The sequence below is a fragment of the Arvicanthis niloticus genome, chromosome 1 (genome assembly GCF_011762505.2).
Source record: "Arvicanthis niloticus isolate mArvNil1 chromosome 1, mArvNil1.pat.X, whole genome shotgun sequence".
Classification (NCBI taxonomy): Eukaryota; Metazoa; Chordata; class Mammalia; order Rodentia; family Muridae; genus Arvicanthis; species Arvicanthis niloticus.
The window spans coordinates 163,002,227-163,015,658 of NC_047658.1; the positions used below are offsets into that span (position 1 = coordinate 163,002,227).

Here is a 13,432-nt window from a genome sequence, read left to right on the forward strand (position 1 = left end):
GTTCATTGGGCAGGGTTCCTTGACTGGATAGCAGTGAGACAGAGAGCCGAGCACCAGGTGGCATCTCTGTTTGTCACTGGGGCAACCAGCTGCCTCGTGCTCCTTGGCCAGGACCTTCCCACCATGAAGGACTGTCCGTCAAAATCGGCTCTCCCTCCTCCCTGACACTCCCTTCATTTACTCCACTGCTTTGCTGGAATGTTTTATTACAGAAGCTAGAAAAGTACCCCACACAGAGCTGCAAATAGTAGGAACAGTAGATCCCGGGGTACCACTGGCTTCTTGGTGATGGTGAAGCAAGGGCCGCAGCAAGCCATGGACCCACAGCATTGACACACAGCAGGTATATACTATACAGCGTTTGCTCCAGAACCAAAGCCCTGACACTAAGCTCCCGTGTCAGGGCTACGAGGTGCTTAAGACTATGCTGGGGACATGTAAAGTTGTTGTTCCTGAAGAACAAGTTGGTGGTTTCCTAAGATAATTAACTACTTTCTCGGCCTGGGAAGCAGCCCAAGGAAATAATTGTAAGCACCTTTATGATACCACGGGGGCAAACCTTTGTATTGCACCCTTGACAAATTGGAGAATAATGAAATTAGAGTATGTCGCTTTCATCTAATGTAATAAGTGTTGTTGGGGTATTACCTATGCCCAAACTCAGAGAAAGGTGCATTAGGCAACAGGTACAAAAAACACCTGTTTGTGCAAAGATATGATGAACAATAGTAAAAAAAAAAAAAAAAAAAAAAAAAAAAAAAAAAAAAAAAAACCAAGCAACCTAAAGAGTTCAAATAGTGTTTTCTATCTTGGGGGTTTGCTGTACTGTGAGGTTTTTGCCTGGGACAACACAGTAAGAATTTGAAGGAATAAGTGAACAGTGGCTACAGTTACAGCTTAGTAAGGGAGGCTCTGGGAGCTTGTCAGGAAGCATCCAGGGGATTCTGGGTCTGTGGTAACTGGCTGTAACAAAGTAACCACCAAACATGAAAGATGGTGTCCACTTTGAAGCTGGTCAAATGCAAATGTAAAAGGCTATACATTTCCTGGATGGATGGGTGGTGGTGCTATGCATTGTTTCTAGTGCGCTCTATCAGAAACAAAAATGCCACAGACTTTCCATCTCAGATTACAGAGAACCCCAACTGTGAACAGTTGGATAAAACTATCCAGCAAGGCTGGTGCATAGTTCAGCTGGTAGAGTGTTTTCATGCTTGAAGCCCTGGGTTCGATCACCACCACTGCATAAAACAAGCATGGTGCATGCATGTACTTCCAGTGTTCAGGAGATGAAGACAGGAGGACCAGAAGTTCAAGCTTCTGCTCTACCACATAGTAAGCTCAGGCCAGTCTGGGCTCCGAAAGATACCATAATTTAAATAAAATTTTTAAAAAAGTCTATGAAGCTGCATGGTTGGATCAGTCCAGAAGAGGTGACTGCTCATGAAGTGCTTCAGCTTAGAGATTATGCTAGAATGATCTCTAGTCATTCTAATTTTGTTAGAGTCTATATCACAGAAGTACAGACAGACAGGGGCCAAGAGACCCACACTGGACAATGGCTTCAGTTCTGCAGATGTGTCTGGGCTACTGAACCTACCAGCAGTGCAGGCTTGGATCAGGAGCAGGACACTTTTTTCTCTTGTCCCCCTTACAAGTGTGCTGCTGTCATATGGTCCTGGCTTGAGTATAAAGTAATCCTTGCAAGCATCATAATCAGTGCTTCTGTCCCTTGGTACATATATGCTTTTCAAGTACAGACAAGGTCCAAGCCACTCCCAATCCACCCATGAATCTGGCCAAATAATACTTACTTCTGCAGATGGAGTTGGAGACAAAGTCCTTGGGGACTGGAAGGAGAAGAGAATTTTAAGTCAGTGCATAGGCTAACTCCCTGCTAGTTTTGAGGATGGTAAAAGTATCACTGTAAACATACAAGTCACCTTCCGCTGTTGGTTAACTCAGTGGACAGGGGCTGATGGGAAATCCCAGCAAGGTTCCCAGGAGACTCAGGGATATTCCTACCCAAGAAGCATGGCTTTAATGAATATAATGTTGGACTGGTTGGAACTACTTTCCTTATATATCTGACTGTGTTTATGATATAACTGTGTGTTAGGACAGCTAAGGAAATATAAAATTTTGTTCATATGCTTTCTAACTAATTCAGAACCAGAGCAATTACTGTAAGATAGTTTGATAGGTCCGTGATGGCCCTCACATCACATACTGTCTGTTGTTTTGGGTTGACCTCGTGCTGTCACCCCAGGCCCTTGGCACTGGCATCTCCTCCATCGCCAGTACTGTTTAGACAGCTGCAGAGCTCACTCAACTCCAGTGAAGTCTGGGTTCAAACTCACCTCACACCTCATGATCCCCATTCACACTTTCCACCATTGCAATAACTTCCTGCCATCCCTCTGTTCACACTTTCCTTCATCACACTAACTTCCTGTGATTCCCTCTTCACACTTTCCTTCACACCTCCTGTGACCCCCATTCACACTTTCCTTCACACCTCCTGTGACCCCCATTCACACTTTCCTTCACATCTCCCATGACCCCTGTTCACACTTTCCTCCACACCTCACAGCTCAAAGCTTTGATGGGTAAGGATGGCCTTCCTAGAAAGAAGCTATGCACGCCCTTGTTAATAGTTGGCTTGATCTATCCACGCACATACTTCCTAAATATGCTAATAATCACATCAGCTTTAAGCTTACTCTTTGGGTGTGAGTGTGTATATGTGTGCATGTTTCTGTGTATACATGCGTGCATGTGAGTGTATATATGCATGCATGTGTATGTGTGTGTATACATGTGTGCATGTGTGAGTGTGTGAGTGTATACATGCATGCATGTGTAATTATATACATGCATGCGTTCATGTGTGTGATTTGTGTGTATACATGTGTGCATGTGTGTGAGTGTGTACATGCATGCATGTGTATGTGAGTGAGTGTATACATGCATGCATGTATATGTGTAATTATATACATGCATGCATGTGTGTGTGTGATTTGTGTATATACATGTGTGCATGTGAGTGTGTGTGTACATGCATGCATGTGTGTGAGTAGGCCAGAGGTCAATGCCAAGTGTCTTTTTCAATTGCTTTATTTTTTGCGACAGTTCTCGATGGACCTGCAGCTCACTGGTTCACACTTGCAGGACAGCAGACCCCAGGCACAAGCTGTCAAACTGGGCTTTTTATGTGCGTTCTGAGAACTGAACTTAGCCCTCATGTTTTGTGGCAAGCACGTCACCAACTGAGCTACCTTTCCATCCCTCCTGTGTCTTTAAAATAGCACATGGTTCTACAAAATAAGTGTCATAACCGATGAAAGAAGTAATAAAATAGCTTGTAGTGTTCATTCAGTGGCAAGATCCATGCATTCAGAGGAAGTTTATTAATGTATCTGATTTCTGTCCCAAAGGGGCATCCTCTGTGCACAAGAAAGCCCCAGGCCACAACTCTGGGTGGTCACGTACAGTGGATCGTGAGAACTAGTAAGACGTTAGCATTTTTGTCAGATGCCAAATATTGGTCCAATCTAACGATTTCACTCCTTATGGAAAACCTGACACGTTTACTTTCTAAGCCCTGAGTTAGCAGTAGGTGGCACAGTCAGATTTTAAATGACCTAAACTTCATTTCCAAACCAAATTTCTGCTTGATATTTTGCTGCTCTAGAGGGAGCTATTGAGAGAACACACACACACACACACACACACACACAAACCCACAATGACAGACAAACAACACCCAAGAGAGGCATGCATACACACAGCACACACAGCACATTCACCATTAAAAACCACAAAAAACTCCAACATTTCCCTTTTGCATATATGTCTTGAACTTTAAAAAAATCACCTGACCACTGACTTGAAGGCCAGTCTTTATGTGCTTTGTTCAGAAAGTTTCCCTGACCCTTAACCTCTGAAATTCTGAAATCCAATGGTAGCTAACTGCCCGGGCCAATCAACAGTCTGTAGATGCAGTACAGCAAGGATACCACCAGGTGGCACTATGGGAAAATGCAAGTCCCTTGCCAGACTGGGAACAGACTGGGAATGCAGACTGTGCTCCAGAATAAAACCCAGATTAGGAACAAGCAGAGAAGAGGAATAATTATAAATACACAAAATTATTATAAAACAATAAATGCTAGTGTACATAACTGGGAACAAATAAAAGCCAGTCACCACATTTTCATGCCTTTTGGGGGAGTGGTGTTGAGACAGGATTTTCCAAGCTCCTGCTGTATCCCAAAGGCTAGCATGACACATGTACCTGGAGCAGTTGGGTCATCTCATGCAAGCCTAGGCACCGCGGGATGCTACAGACTGCAGTCTTCTCTAACCTTGGCTGGAGGCCCAGTTACGTCCACTACTTGGTAATATCTCTCTGAATGGAGTCCAATCAGGCTACAGATGACTCCAACTTAAATAATGAATAAGACAGAGAAAGAGCATGCTGTGGGAAAGCATAAGTCTGTCAGTCTGTTCAAGCTTCCAGGGTCAAGCTGTAATAACAATTAAACTAAATAAAGGGGCTGGGTGTGTGGCATACATCTTTAATCCCAGCAGGCAGATCTCTGTGAGTTCGAGGTCAGCATGGTCTACAAAGCCAGTTCTAGGACAGCAAAAGCTATTACACAGAGAAACCTCGTCTTGAAAAAAGTGGGGAAATTAGAATAAATTGAAGGGGCTGAGGGAAATGGCGTATGATCAGGGTGCGAGGTGGCAGTAGGGAACCTCAAACCCTAGGATGAGTGCACAGGGAAGAGAGTCCTCTAGGCTGAGAGGCTCTGACCCAGCAGAAGCGCAGGCTTGCTGGCTGAGCTGTAGTGAGCCTTAGAGGGGGCCACAACAGTGGCCAATGCCGCACTGAGCATGTGCAAGTCGGCCCCTCCTCACTGAGCATGTGCAAGTCAACCCCTCCTCACTGAGCATGTGCAAGTCGGCCCCTCCTTGTTGCTCTTCAGTTTCTTGAATCCATGTAAACATCTCCAAGGAGCTGTCTGTCATGACTCTACTTTCCTGATGAAGAAACTGGATCACAGTGACTGTCACATGACAGTGGAAACCAGCATGCGGTGACACCTTCGGTTGAACCCCAGTAATGGATTCAAGGAATTCGGCTATCTGCTCATCCATACCGCCTTCCCCTCCATCCTCCATTAAGATGTCGGAAACTGAAGCTACTCAAATTTAAGGGTGTGGTCTTATATCTCATGATCCCTAGAAATGTGCTTCCAAGTTATCTCAAGGCCAAGATACACTATGACCTCTTTCCCTTAACAACCCCTCCCCCCAACACACACACACACACCCATTCCAGCATGGCTACAGCCCCACACCTAACTCATTAGCAGTTGACTAATCTCCTACCGCCCTGTACCCTCGTTTAGGAAAAGGTCATGGGATGGGTTCTGAATCTCTCAAAGCACCAGGTACAGAGCTCTCCAGATGGTCAGCCAAGCCTGACTTAGTTTAGCGCCAAACAGTGGTTCTTACACGGGTGAGTGAAAGGGGGGCACTGGACGGCCATGCTGTTTGCAGCCCCTGGGAATCCGTTACCTCTCCGAGGCTCTGCCTCTCCTGCTTGTCCTCATAGCCTGATGAGTAGAAAGGCTCGTAGGTAATGAGATCTGGGCGCTCGATGTCATAGATCGCCTTGACCTTGGGGATAGCTGCTAAATCCTTGTAATCCAGGATTTCATTGTCTACTTTTGCCTAGCAAAGTTAAACAGAAAGAAATCCTCTATTTCAGTTTGTTGAGAAATTATCCTCAGGGCCATTTACGCCTTGTTTAAAATGGGATTCTTAAAACAAACCAATGCCTTGCCCTGTGATGTCACACCCTTTAGGAAGTTGCCCGTCGATGCCTCTATTAATCACGATTAAAAATAAAAAAAATCACCAAAGGCTCAGGAAGGGGTGTGTATAGAATTCAGTGAATAGAGAAATATGTCAGCCTTCAGTATAGTTTCTTAATACAGAGAGAGAAAAAAATCCTCACATAGATGGTCAATAAATCCTCTCAGATAGCTAAATGTAAGTACTGCATATTGAATAAACTAAATATGTAAATCATCTTTCTGGCAGAATTCAATGACACCAGCAGCAACATTATAAAATGGGAAATTAATCCCCCAACTATCTGTAGACATGTTAGGTGCAACAATCTTTTAAGCCCTTTATCCTGTGACTGCACCTTTGGGATCGTCTAACAGGATCAGAGATCCCTGGGGAACAGTTTTTTTTTTTTTTTCTTGGACTCTATGTCCAACGGTTCCAATCCCCCAACTCACCTGCTTCCCCTCCCCCCCCTCCCACCCCCTACCCCTATCCCTTGCCAAGTGTTTCTTCTGGAAGTGATACTTACATAGATGGTATGCCCAGGTGAGCCAGGGATGCTGGAACCTGGTCTAGAATAGATGCTTTCAGAGGAGGTCCTGGTGGGCTGCAAAATAAATAGCGAGTGGCCTGTCAGACTTCTGAGCATGCTCCTCAGAACCCAGAGCAGCCCAGGCACCCAAGCATCATGGAAAACCCAACCAGCTAAGAAAGGAGAGACACGAGAGTGTGGCGTACAACGGAAGGTGCGTGCTCGAAGGAAAGGGCCAGTGTCAAGGTGGCTTTTGTGGTCCTTCCTCTTCCTTGTCCCTTACAGAACCTTGGGCTTGAAGTTGGAGCATATCTTGAAGCTGTGCATTTCAACCCAGCTTCATGGGCAGCCCAATGTCCCAGCTCCAGTCTTCAGAACCATGGCAGAGCATACCCTGAGCTTCCCTTGCCCCTCACGGGCTTCCTGCTCACCTCTGCCCCCCTTATGTCCCCTTGTCACTGTGGGGTTATCTCAAGAGAGAAACCTTTGAGGAACTTGGTTTCTTGTCATTGTGCTGCTTTGCCTCAGTGGCCAATCTAGTGTGAACTCACAGCGGCTGGGCCTCAGTATCAGGTCCCCGTCTTCTTCTACCTCATCATTTATCACCTGCTCTCTCAAGAGCAAGCCTTGTGTTCCTGCCTCGAGCCTTTTATCCTGGCTGCTCCACTGCCTGACCTACTCTTCCCACCAACTTTCCTTGATTGGTCCGTTTTCTTCCTCCAACCTTAACTTGAACTCATCCCCTCAGAGAGCCCCCCATTTCTTCCTCAGTCCACAGACCATTCCCCTTGCTGTTGTCTCTTTGTCAACCCTAATTTTTCCTTCATGAATACATTCCTCATGAGGAGTTTGTTGATTTCCTTACATTGTGCCTACCTCTCTTATTAACATTGCCCCATCCCCCTTTATTAGAGAAACAGTGCACAGAAATATAAATACTTGGAGGAACGAATGCGCTATCATAAAATACTCAGGTTTATTACATGGGTTAAGTCTAACCACAAAGTCCCTGTGGTGTGGGGGGTGATGAGCTCCAGGGAATATGGAAGAAGCTGGGAATGGGGCAGGTAGTGGGGGTACAAAGTAGGATCAGTGGCTTTTTATCTCTGGTTGGCATGTTCTGGAACATTCTATAAAGAAAGCAAAGCCCTGATGAAAGTCTTCCTCTTGTCTGCGTAGCTACTTCCTGAGGAATAAAATCTATAGAGCTAAAACAGGAACAGGCCCTTTTCCTCTCTGATACGGTCGGTTTCAGTTCAGTTCATTACCTTGAACAGGGCATAAAATGCCCAGAACTTACTCAGGGCACTGAGTAGCTCATGTCTAAAGCAGGGACCACAAAGACAACCTGGCCAGCTCAGGGCAGCAGCGGTCGGACTCACTGTGAAAGGCAGGGCATGCCAGAGGCTGTGAGCTGCTGTCCTCTGGTTGTCTGGGACTTCTGCAATAGCTGAGTGGAGGTGGTAGGAGAAATCACAGCACAGCCTGGAGGAGGTGTGCCTGACTTGACAAGCTGGGCCTTTTTCCCAACACCTGCCATGTACCTGTGCATTCCTCTAATTGTGATTAGATTGTCCCCCAGAACAGTGAATCTCATTGAGAAATATCCTACATTACCCCACATGGTTCAAATATGTCCTGTCCTGGAAAGATTCATTTCCTAGCCCAAATACAAACATGGCACGAGCAAAATGCAGGTGGCCTTAATGAAAAGAGATACCATCCCTTATAAGGGCTGAACACCGTAATGCACACATGAATGCATGCATGCGTTTGTGAGGAGGTACTGCTCCCATACGTGTGTAGGGGGATAATGTACATGCAAATGTGTTTACTCGTGTGTGTGGAGGGGTAGCCAGATATTCTTCTATATTGTATGTGCAGTGGAGCTCGGTAATTGGGCAGTAAAGACAAGGTGGAGCTGGGAGAAGGAAAAAGGAAGGGGAGGAGAGAAGGAAGAGGAAGGAGGAGGAAGAGGAAGGAGGAGAAAGAGGAGAGAAAAGGAGGCTAGCAACCATGGAGGATTACTGATGGTTTGAGAGCAGTCCTGGGTAGCTACTTATCAAAAGATTAGATATTGGGTAACAATTCTAATTGTGTGGGCATCTTGTTATTTGAGCATTTTCAAATATATAAATCCATTGGATAATCTTTAAGCATTAAGAGTCTTCATTCTACTGGGTTCCGAGGGCATAGCAGGAATGGTCTGGGCTCAGACGAGCACTGTGGACAGTGTGGTGGATTGGCAGAGCCATCCCCCATGTTGGCGTCTCGTGGATGTCAGGGCCTGTGCATCTAGCTAGGTGGAGCCCCTGTCAGAGCCGAGGAGCAGCAGGAACATGACTGCTGCCCGGGAACAAGCCGGACCAGACACTGCTTTCTAAATAGCACCTGTTACATATGGGTAATGTACATGTAATTGTGTTTGAGGGTGTGTGTGTGTGTGTGTGTGTGTGTGTGAGAGAGAGAGAGAGGGAGAGAGAGAACATATGTGTGAGGGGGTAATGCACATGCAAATGTGTTTTCGGGTGTACGTGGGGGGGGGGTGCTGGTGGACGGTGACATACACGTGTATGTGTTCTTATAAAGGCCAGAGGCCAACCTCAGGCGTCATCTTCAGGAATTCTGTCAGCTTCCTTTGAGGCATGCTCTCTTCACTGGCTTGGAGTTCACACGAGAAGCCCCACCTTTGCCTTCCTAGCTACACTGGACAAAATACAGCTATGTGCAACATGTCAAGGTTAAAGTCGCTTCTGGAATCAAGTCACTCTTTTAAATCCTGGAGATGCGAGTTGTTTTTTTTTTTGTTTTGTTTTTGTTTTTTTTTTTTTTTAAAAAAAAAAAACTTTGCTCTTCAACTCGACCACTTAGATAAACTAAGAAGGCAGAACTCCCAACGACTGTGTCTCCAGGGCTGAATGAGGGTGGAGGTAGACAGCTCCAGGCACTGAGCCAGGCATATGTAAGTGGTCAGTATTTTACAGACAAGGTGCCTGGTCTCAGATCATAAGGGATGGAGTTACCTGACTTCTGTACCTACTGAGAATTTCTCTTCACTTGTGAGATGCATAGACCAGGCTAGTATGAGATGCATAGACCAGGCTAGTGTGAGATGCATAGACCAGGCTATCTGCAATTGGCCACAGCTACAGAACTTAGACTCAAATGTGTCACAGCTTATCAGAAGATTTGTCACAGCTCATGGGTGCTTTCTGTCTGGAGTTGTCAGTGTCCTTCTCTTCCTTGAGGACCCTGTGTAGGGACTCCGATCCCTCACCACGCAGTGACTTCTAGCCGTGGCTCGTGGCTCATCCCTATCATTTAACACCATGTGCCGTCTGTCACATGGTTCTGGGTTTGCTGCTCTTTGGAATCTGCTCAAGGCCTGAACAACACTTTCTCCTCCCCCCCCCCCCATCGTAGACTGGTTCCACCCATGGAGATTAGAGTATTCTCCTTTGTGAAGGTAAAATTATTTTTAAAAGCTGAACAATCATCCTTGGAGTTTTCATTCTAAATGTTTAAGAATCTATTTTATTATTTTATTTTATTTTATTTTATTTTATTGGTACTGGAATTAAAGTAACAGCTCAGGCACACTAGACAAGTACTCTGCTTCCAAACCCTCTTCTATCTTATATTTTGAGAAGGAGCCTAAATTGCCCAGGCTAACCTTGAACGTATAATCCTTGAAGGGACTCTAGCCAGCTTACAACCATTGCTCTGGCTGGCCTTGCCCTCTGCCTTGCTAAAAATCACTAGATTACATACATCCATAAAGTGACCCACCACAGTCTATTGTCCCTTATTTGGCCACTTCTCTTTTTTTGAAGCTGACCACCAAGGTCCAGCTATCAAAGTATTGAAGTCTAGCAAAAGCTCCTTAGGCTGCCCTAATTAACAGGCCCAATTAAAATTAAATAGCCTATCCTAACATGGGCTTCCAGGTTAACCTTTATAAACTGCCATTTGCCTACAGGCCCTGTCTGTCTTCTCTCTATCCAGAGGCAGACGTTTGTTCCTCCAGGACAAATATCCCTGCCCCTTCTCCCTAGTCTTCTATCTCCTGTCTTTGTCTTTTATTTCCTGCCCTCTGTCCGTCTGGGGCAAGTAAATCTCCTTTGTACTGAGAACTTGGGTCTTGGGAGTCCTGAGCTAATACTTTTCCTTTCAATCCTTCTGCCTCAGCTTCTTAGCAGCTGGTATTAAAGGCTCATGCCACTGGGTAGCTCCAGACATTTACATTTAATTAGAAACATCTAGGATTGTATAAAGCATCATCTTATTATTAAAACAAAAATCAAAACCAAAAAAAAAAAATTCTGATTTTTCCAGCTATGTTTTTTTTTTTTCCCCTAATGGATACAAGGTTTGCGACCCAGTATGAAGCACAATTCACTTCAAACCAAAATTCACTTCAACCCTGAAGCCCTCATTTCCTGAGCGCTGTCTCTTCAAAGACCCTTCTTTATCATTAACCGCCAGTGTCCCTCACTGGATGGCGACTAAATCCTACAGGTGACCCACATTTTGTATGTTTAGATGCAATTATTTAACCTACATTACTTGCTTCAACTCAGATGCCCAGTGTCCCCTGGGCAGCCTGGCATGAACTGGATCACTAACTCCTTGGTCAGTAGCTTTGGTTTCTAGTTTGCCTTCTGAGCTTTTAGATGGGGAAAAAAAAATCACTCTCTTGTCTATGTTACACATATATAATATGCATGGAGGTGACTTCAAATACTACTCCCAAGAACGCCCTCCCACTTCCCTTCTTTACCCGGAAAAGGAAACAGTTAGATATAACAGCTGCTGAAAGCAAATGCATTTGTTTACTTTCCTTTAAACACTTTGTCTCCACACAGCACAAAACCAACAATTTACAAGCAGAGTCGGAAAAACATAGCTGACTTTTCCCATGTCACCTTAGGCTACAACTAAGGTGGGGTGGGTAGGAAGGCTGGAGGCAGATAAAGGACCTTGTAAGGCTGTGGTCTCTTTAAGTGTTTTTCAAGAAGATTAGGCAAATAGTTTAATCTTTGACAGCAGGAAGGAGCCTTCCTTCTCAGGGACCCCAGAACTGGACATTTGCTGTGCTTTGGATTCCCTCTGCACTGCTTCCCACATTCACTTTTGATTTCAGAAAGGTGCTGTGGTTTTGTTTTTTAAGTGAAGAGAGACCTCCCTGGGATACTAAAAATTCACTTCAAATGACCATGACCGGGTGAGCAGAACGCAGTGTAATCACTGCTCAGCAGCTGGATGCCTGAAGAGGCTATCGGGTTCTGTTCCTAGTAAGTTTTTTAAAAGCCTTCAATCTGTTAGTTGATCCCTTTGTCGATCTGTGCTACAGTATCGTAAGTAGGATTAAGTGAAAGAAGAGTTTTGGTGTTTCCACCCTAATTCACTACATGCTTTGTATTTACAGCATTAAGCACTTACCAGAACTCTGCATTTGTAAGTGGAGACATGACATAGCCACTTACTTTCCTTAGGAGCCAGATGGAAAGTCCTTTGCTGCCCCACCCCCAACCCCCTTCAGTAGTCACAGGGGTGCAAAGGTCCTCTCCATCTAAAGCCATACTCTAGGAAGGAAAGAGAAACTACAGGGTAATGGGTAACCAGATCAAAGATCTTAGGAGCACGTAGAAGGGCTACTGGCAGAAGGTGACTGCTGCATAATATAAGCATTACTGGTGTTGACAGTACCTGCCTGGGGGTTTTGTTGGAGTTCAGACAGGGTGGTGATGGAAGCTGCAGAGGAAGGAATCCTTTTAGAATCTATCTGTACACACTACATAGAAGGAAGAGGTGAAATGAATTCCTTCAGGGAAAACCATTTGTGCTTGGGGAAGATGGCGGAAGAACCCCCTAGGTACACACACCTTCCAACCAGAGACCCGTGGTTCAGGAACACCATCAGCCTTTGTTAAGGTTAAGGGTCTGGTTGTCTCTGTGGGACAGCCTGCTGACCAAACACCTGCAACAAGGCAGGGGATACTAAGGTGACATTAATGAGAACAGCAAGCCACATGGCTTCCTTGTTCTACACACTCTTGCACACGTGTGTGTGTGTGTGTGTGTGTGTGTGTGTGTGTGTGTGGCCTTGAACAGCTACCTTCTTGGAAAAATATACATTGGGGATCTGTTTGGTCCTTCATAGATTTGCAAGACCCGCAGGCGAATGAATGGGTTCCAGAAGGAAAACAACCTCCTGCCCATTTGGGAGGTTGGTCAAGTCATGACTTTACCTTCAATAAACAGCAGCAGGGAAACCTTTTTTCTTTTTAAATGAATGCAAGTGGGGCTGAAGAGATGGCTCAGCAGTTAAGAGCACTGGCTACCGCTCTACCATAGGTCCTGAGTTCAATTCCTGGCAACCACATGGCGGCTCACAACCATCTGTAATGGGATCTGATGCCCTTTTCTGATATGTCTGAAGAGAGCAATGGTGTACTCATATATATATAATAAATAAAGTTTAAAAAATAAATTGGATGCAGGCGACCCCTGCCAGGTTATTACACACTTGGTGTGAGACTGCCGTGTGCTCTGGGTATCATGAATCAGCAACACTCAACATCTGGCCTACATGCAAAGGTCTCTGCTGCCCCCATGGGGCTAATTCCTCCAAGTAATCAATCAGAATGGGTTTCTTCTAAGTGTGGCTTTATTTTTAACTTTCATCTGTGATTCAGAGGGACAAAAGGAGTGACCTCTAAATGTAAATTTTAAAAATGACTTTCGTTTTAGAAGGTTCTGCAGCAAAAACCAGGACTTACTTCTGGGGTGTGGAGTCCCGACTGTCCCCAGAGGGAAGGAGAAGATGCAGCTAACACCACAGCTGCCTCATTTACATGGTGCAAGGGCTTAAAGGCTCTGAGCACTTGGCAGCTCCCAGGCTTCTGAAAGATGCCGGTGAACAGCCCTCAACTCTTGTCACCACAGAAGAAGGAAGACCTTGACAAACATCCTGCTTTCTCTGCTGGGTCCCTAAGCTGTTTACAACTTTCTGCCTGAAGTTAATGGTGACTT

At 45.3% G+C, this 13,432-nt stretch overlaps 1 protein-coding gene across 7 annotated transcripts in view; it reads right to left on the minus strand.

Moving 5' to 3' along the window:
* Positions 1-13,432, minus strand: part of Ablim1 (actin binding LIM protein 1) — a 202,373-nt gene that overhangs the window by 26,380 nt on the left and 162,561 nt on the right. For 6 of the 7 annotated variants that reach the window (XM_034499324.2, XM_076925713.1, XM_076925708.1 and 3 more), the window contains 3 exons: positions 6,395-6,472; positions 5,587-5,742; positions 1,815-1,850 (listed from right to left, as the gene is read on the minus strand). In XM_034499324.2, coding sequence (XP_034355215.1) covers positions 1,815-1,850; positions 5,587-5,742; positions 6,395-6,472 — 270 coding nt within the window. Of the gene's footprint in view, positions 1-1,814; positions 1,851-5,586; positions 5,743-6,394; positions 6,473-12,106; positions 12,152-13,432 lie in introns of all 7 variants that reach the window. The other variant, XM_034499328.2, reaches the window with a different exon arrangement.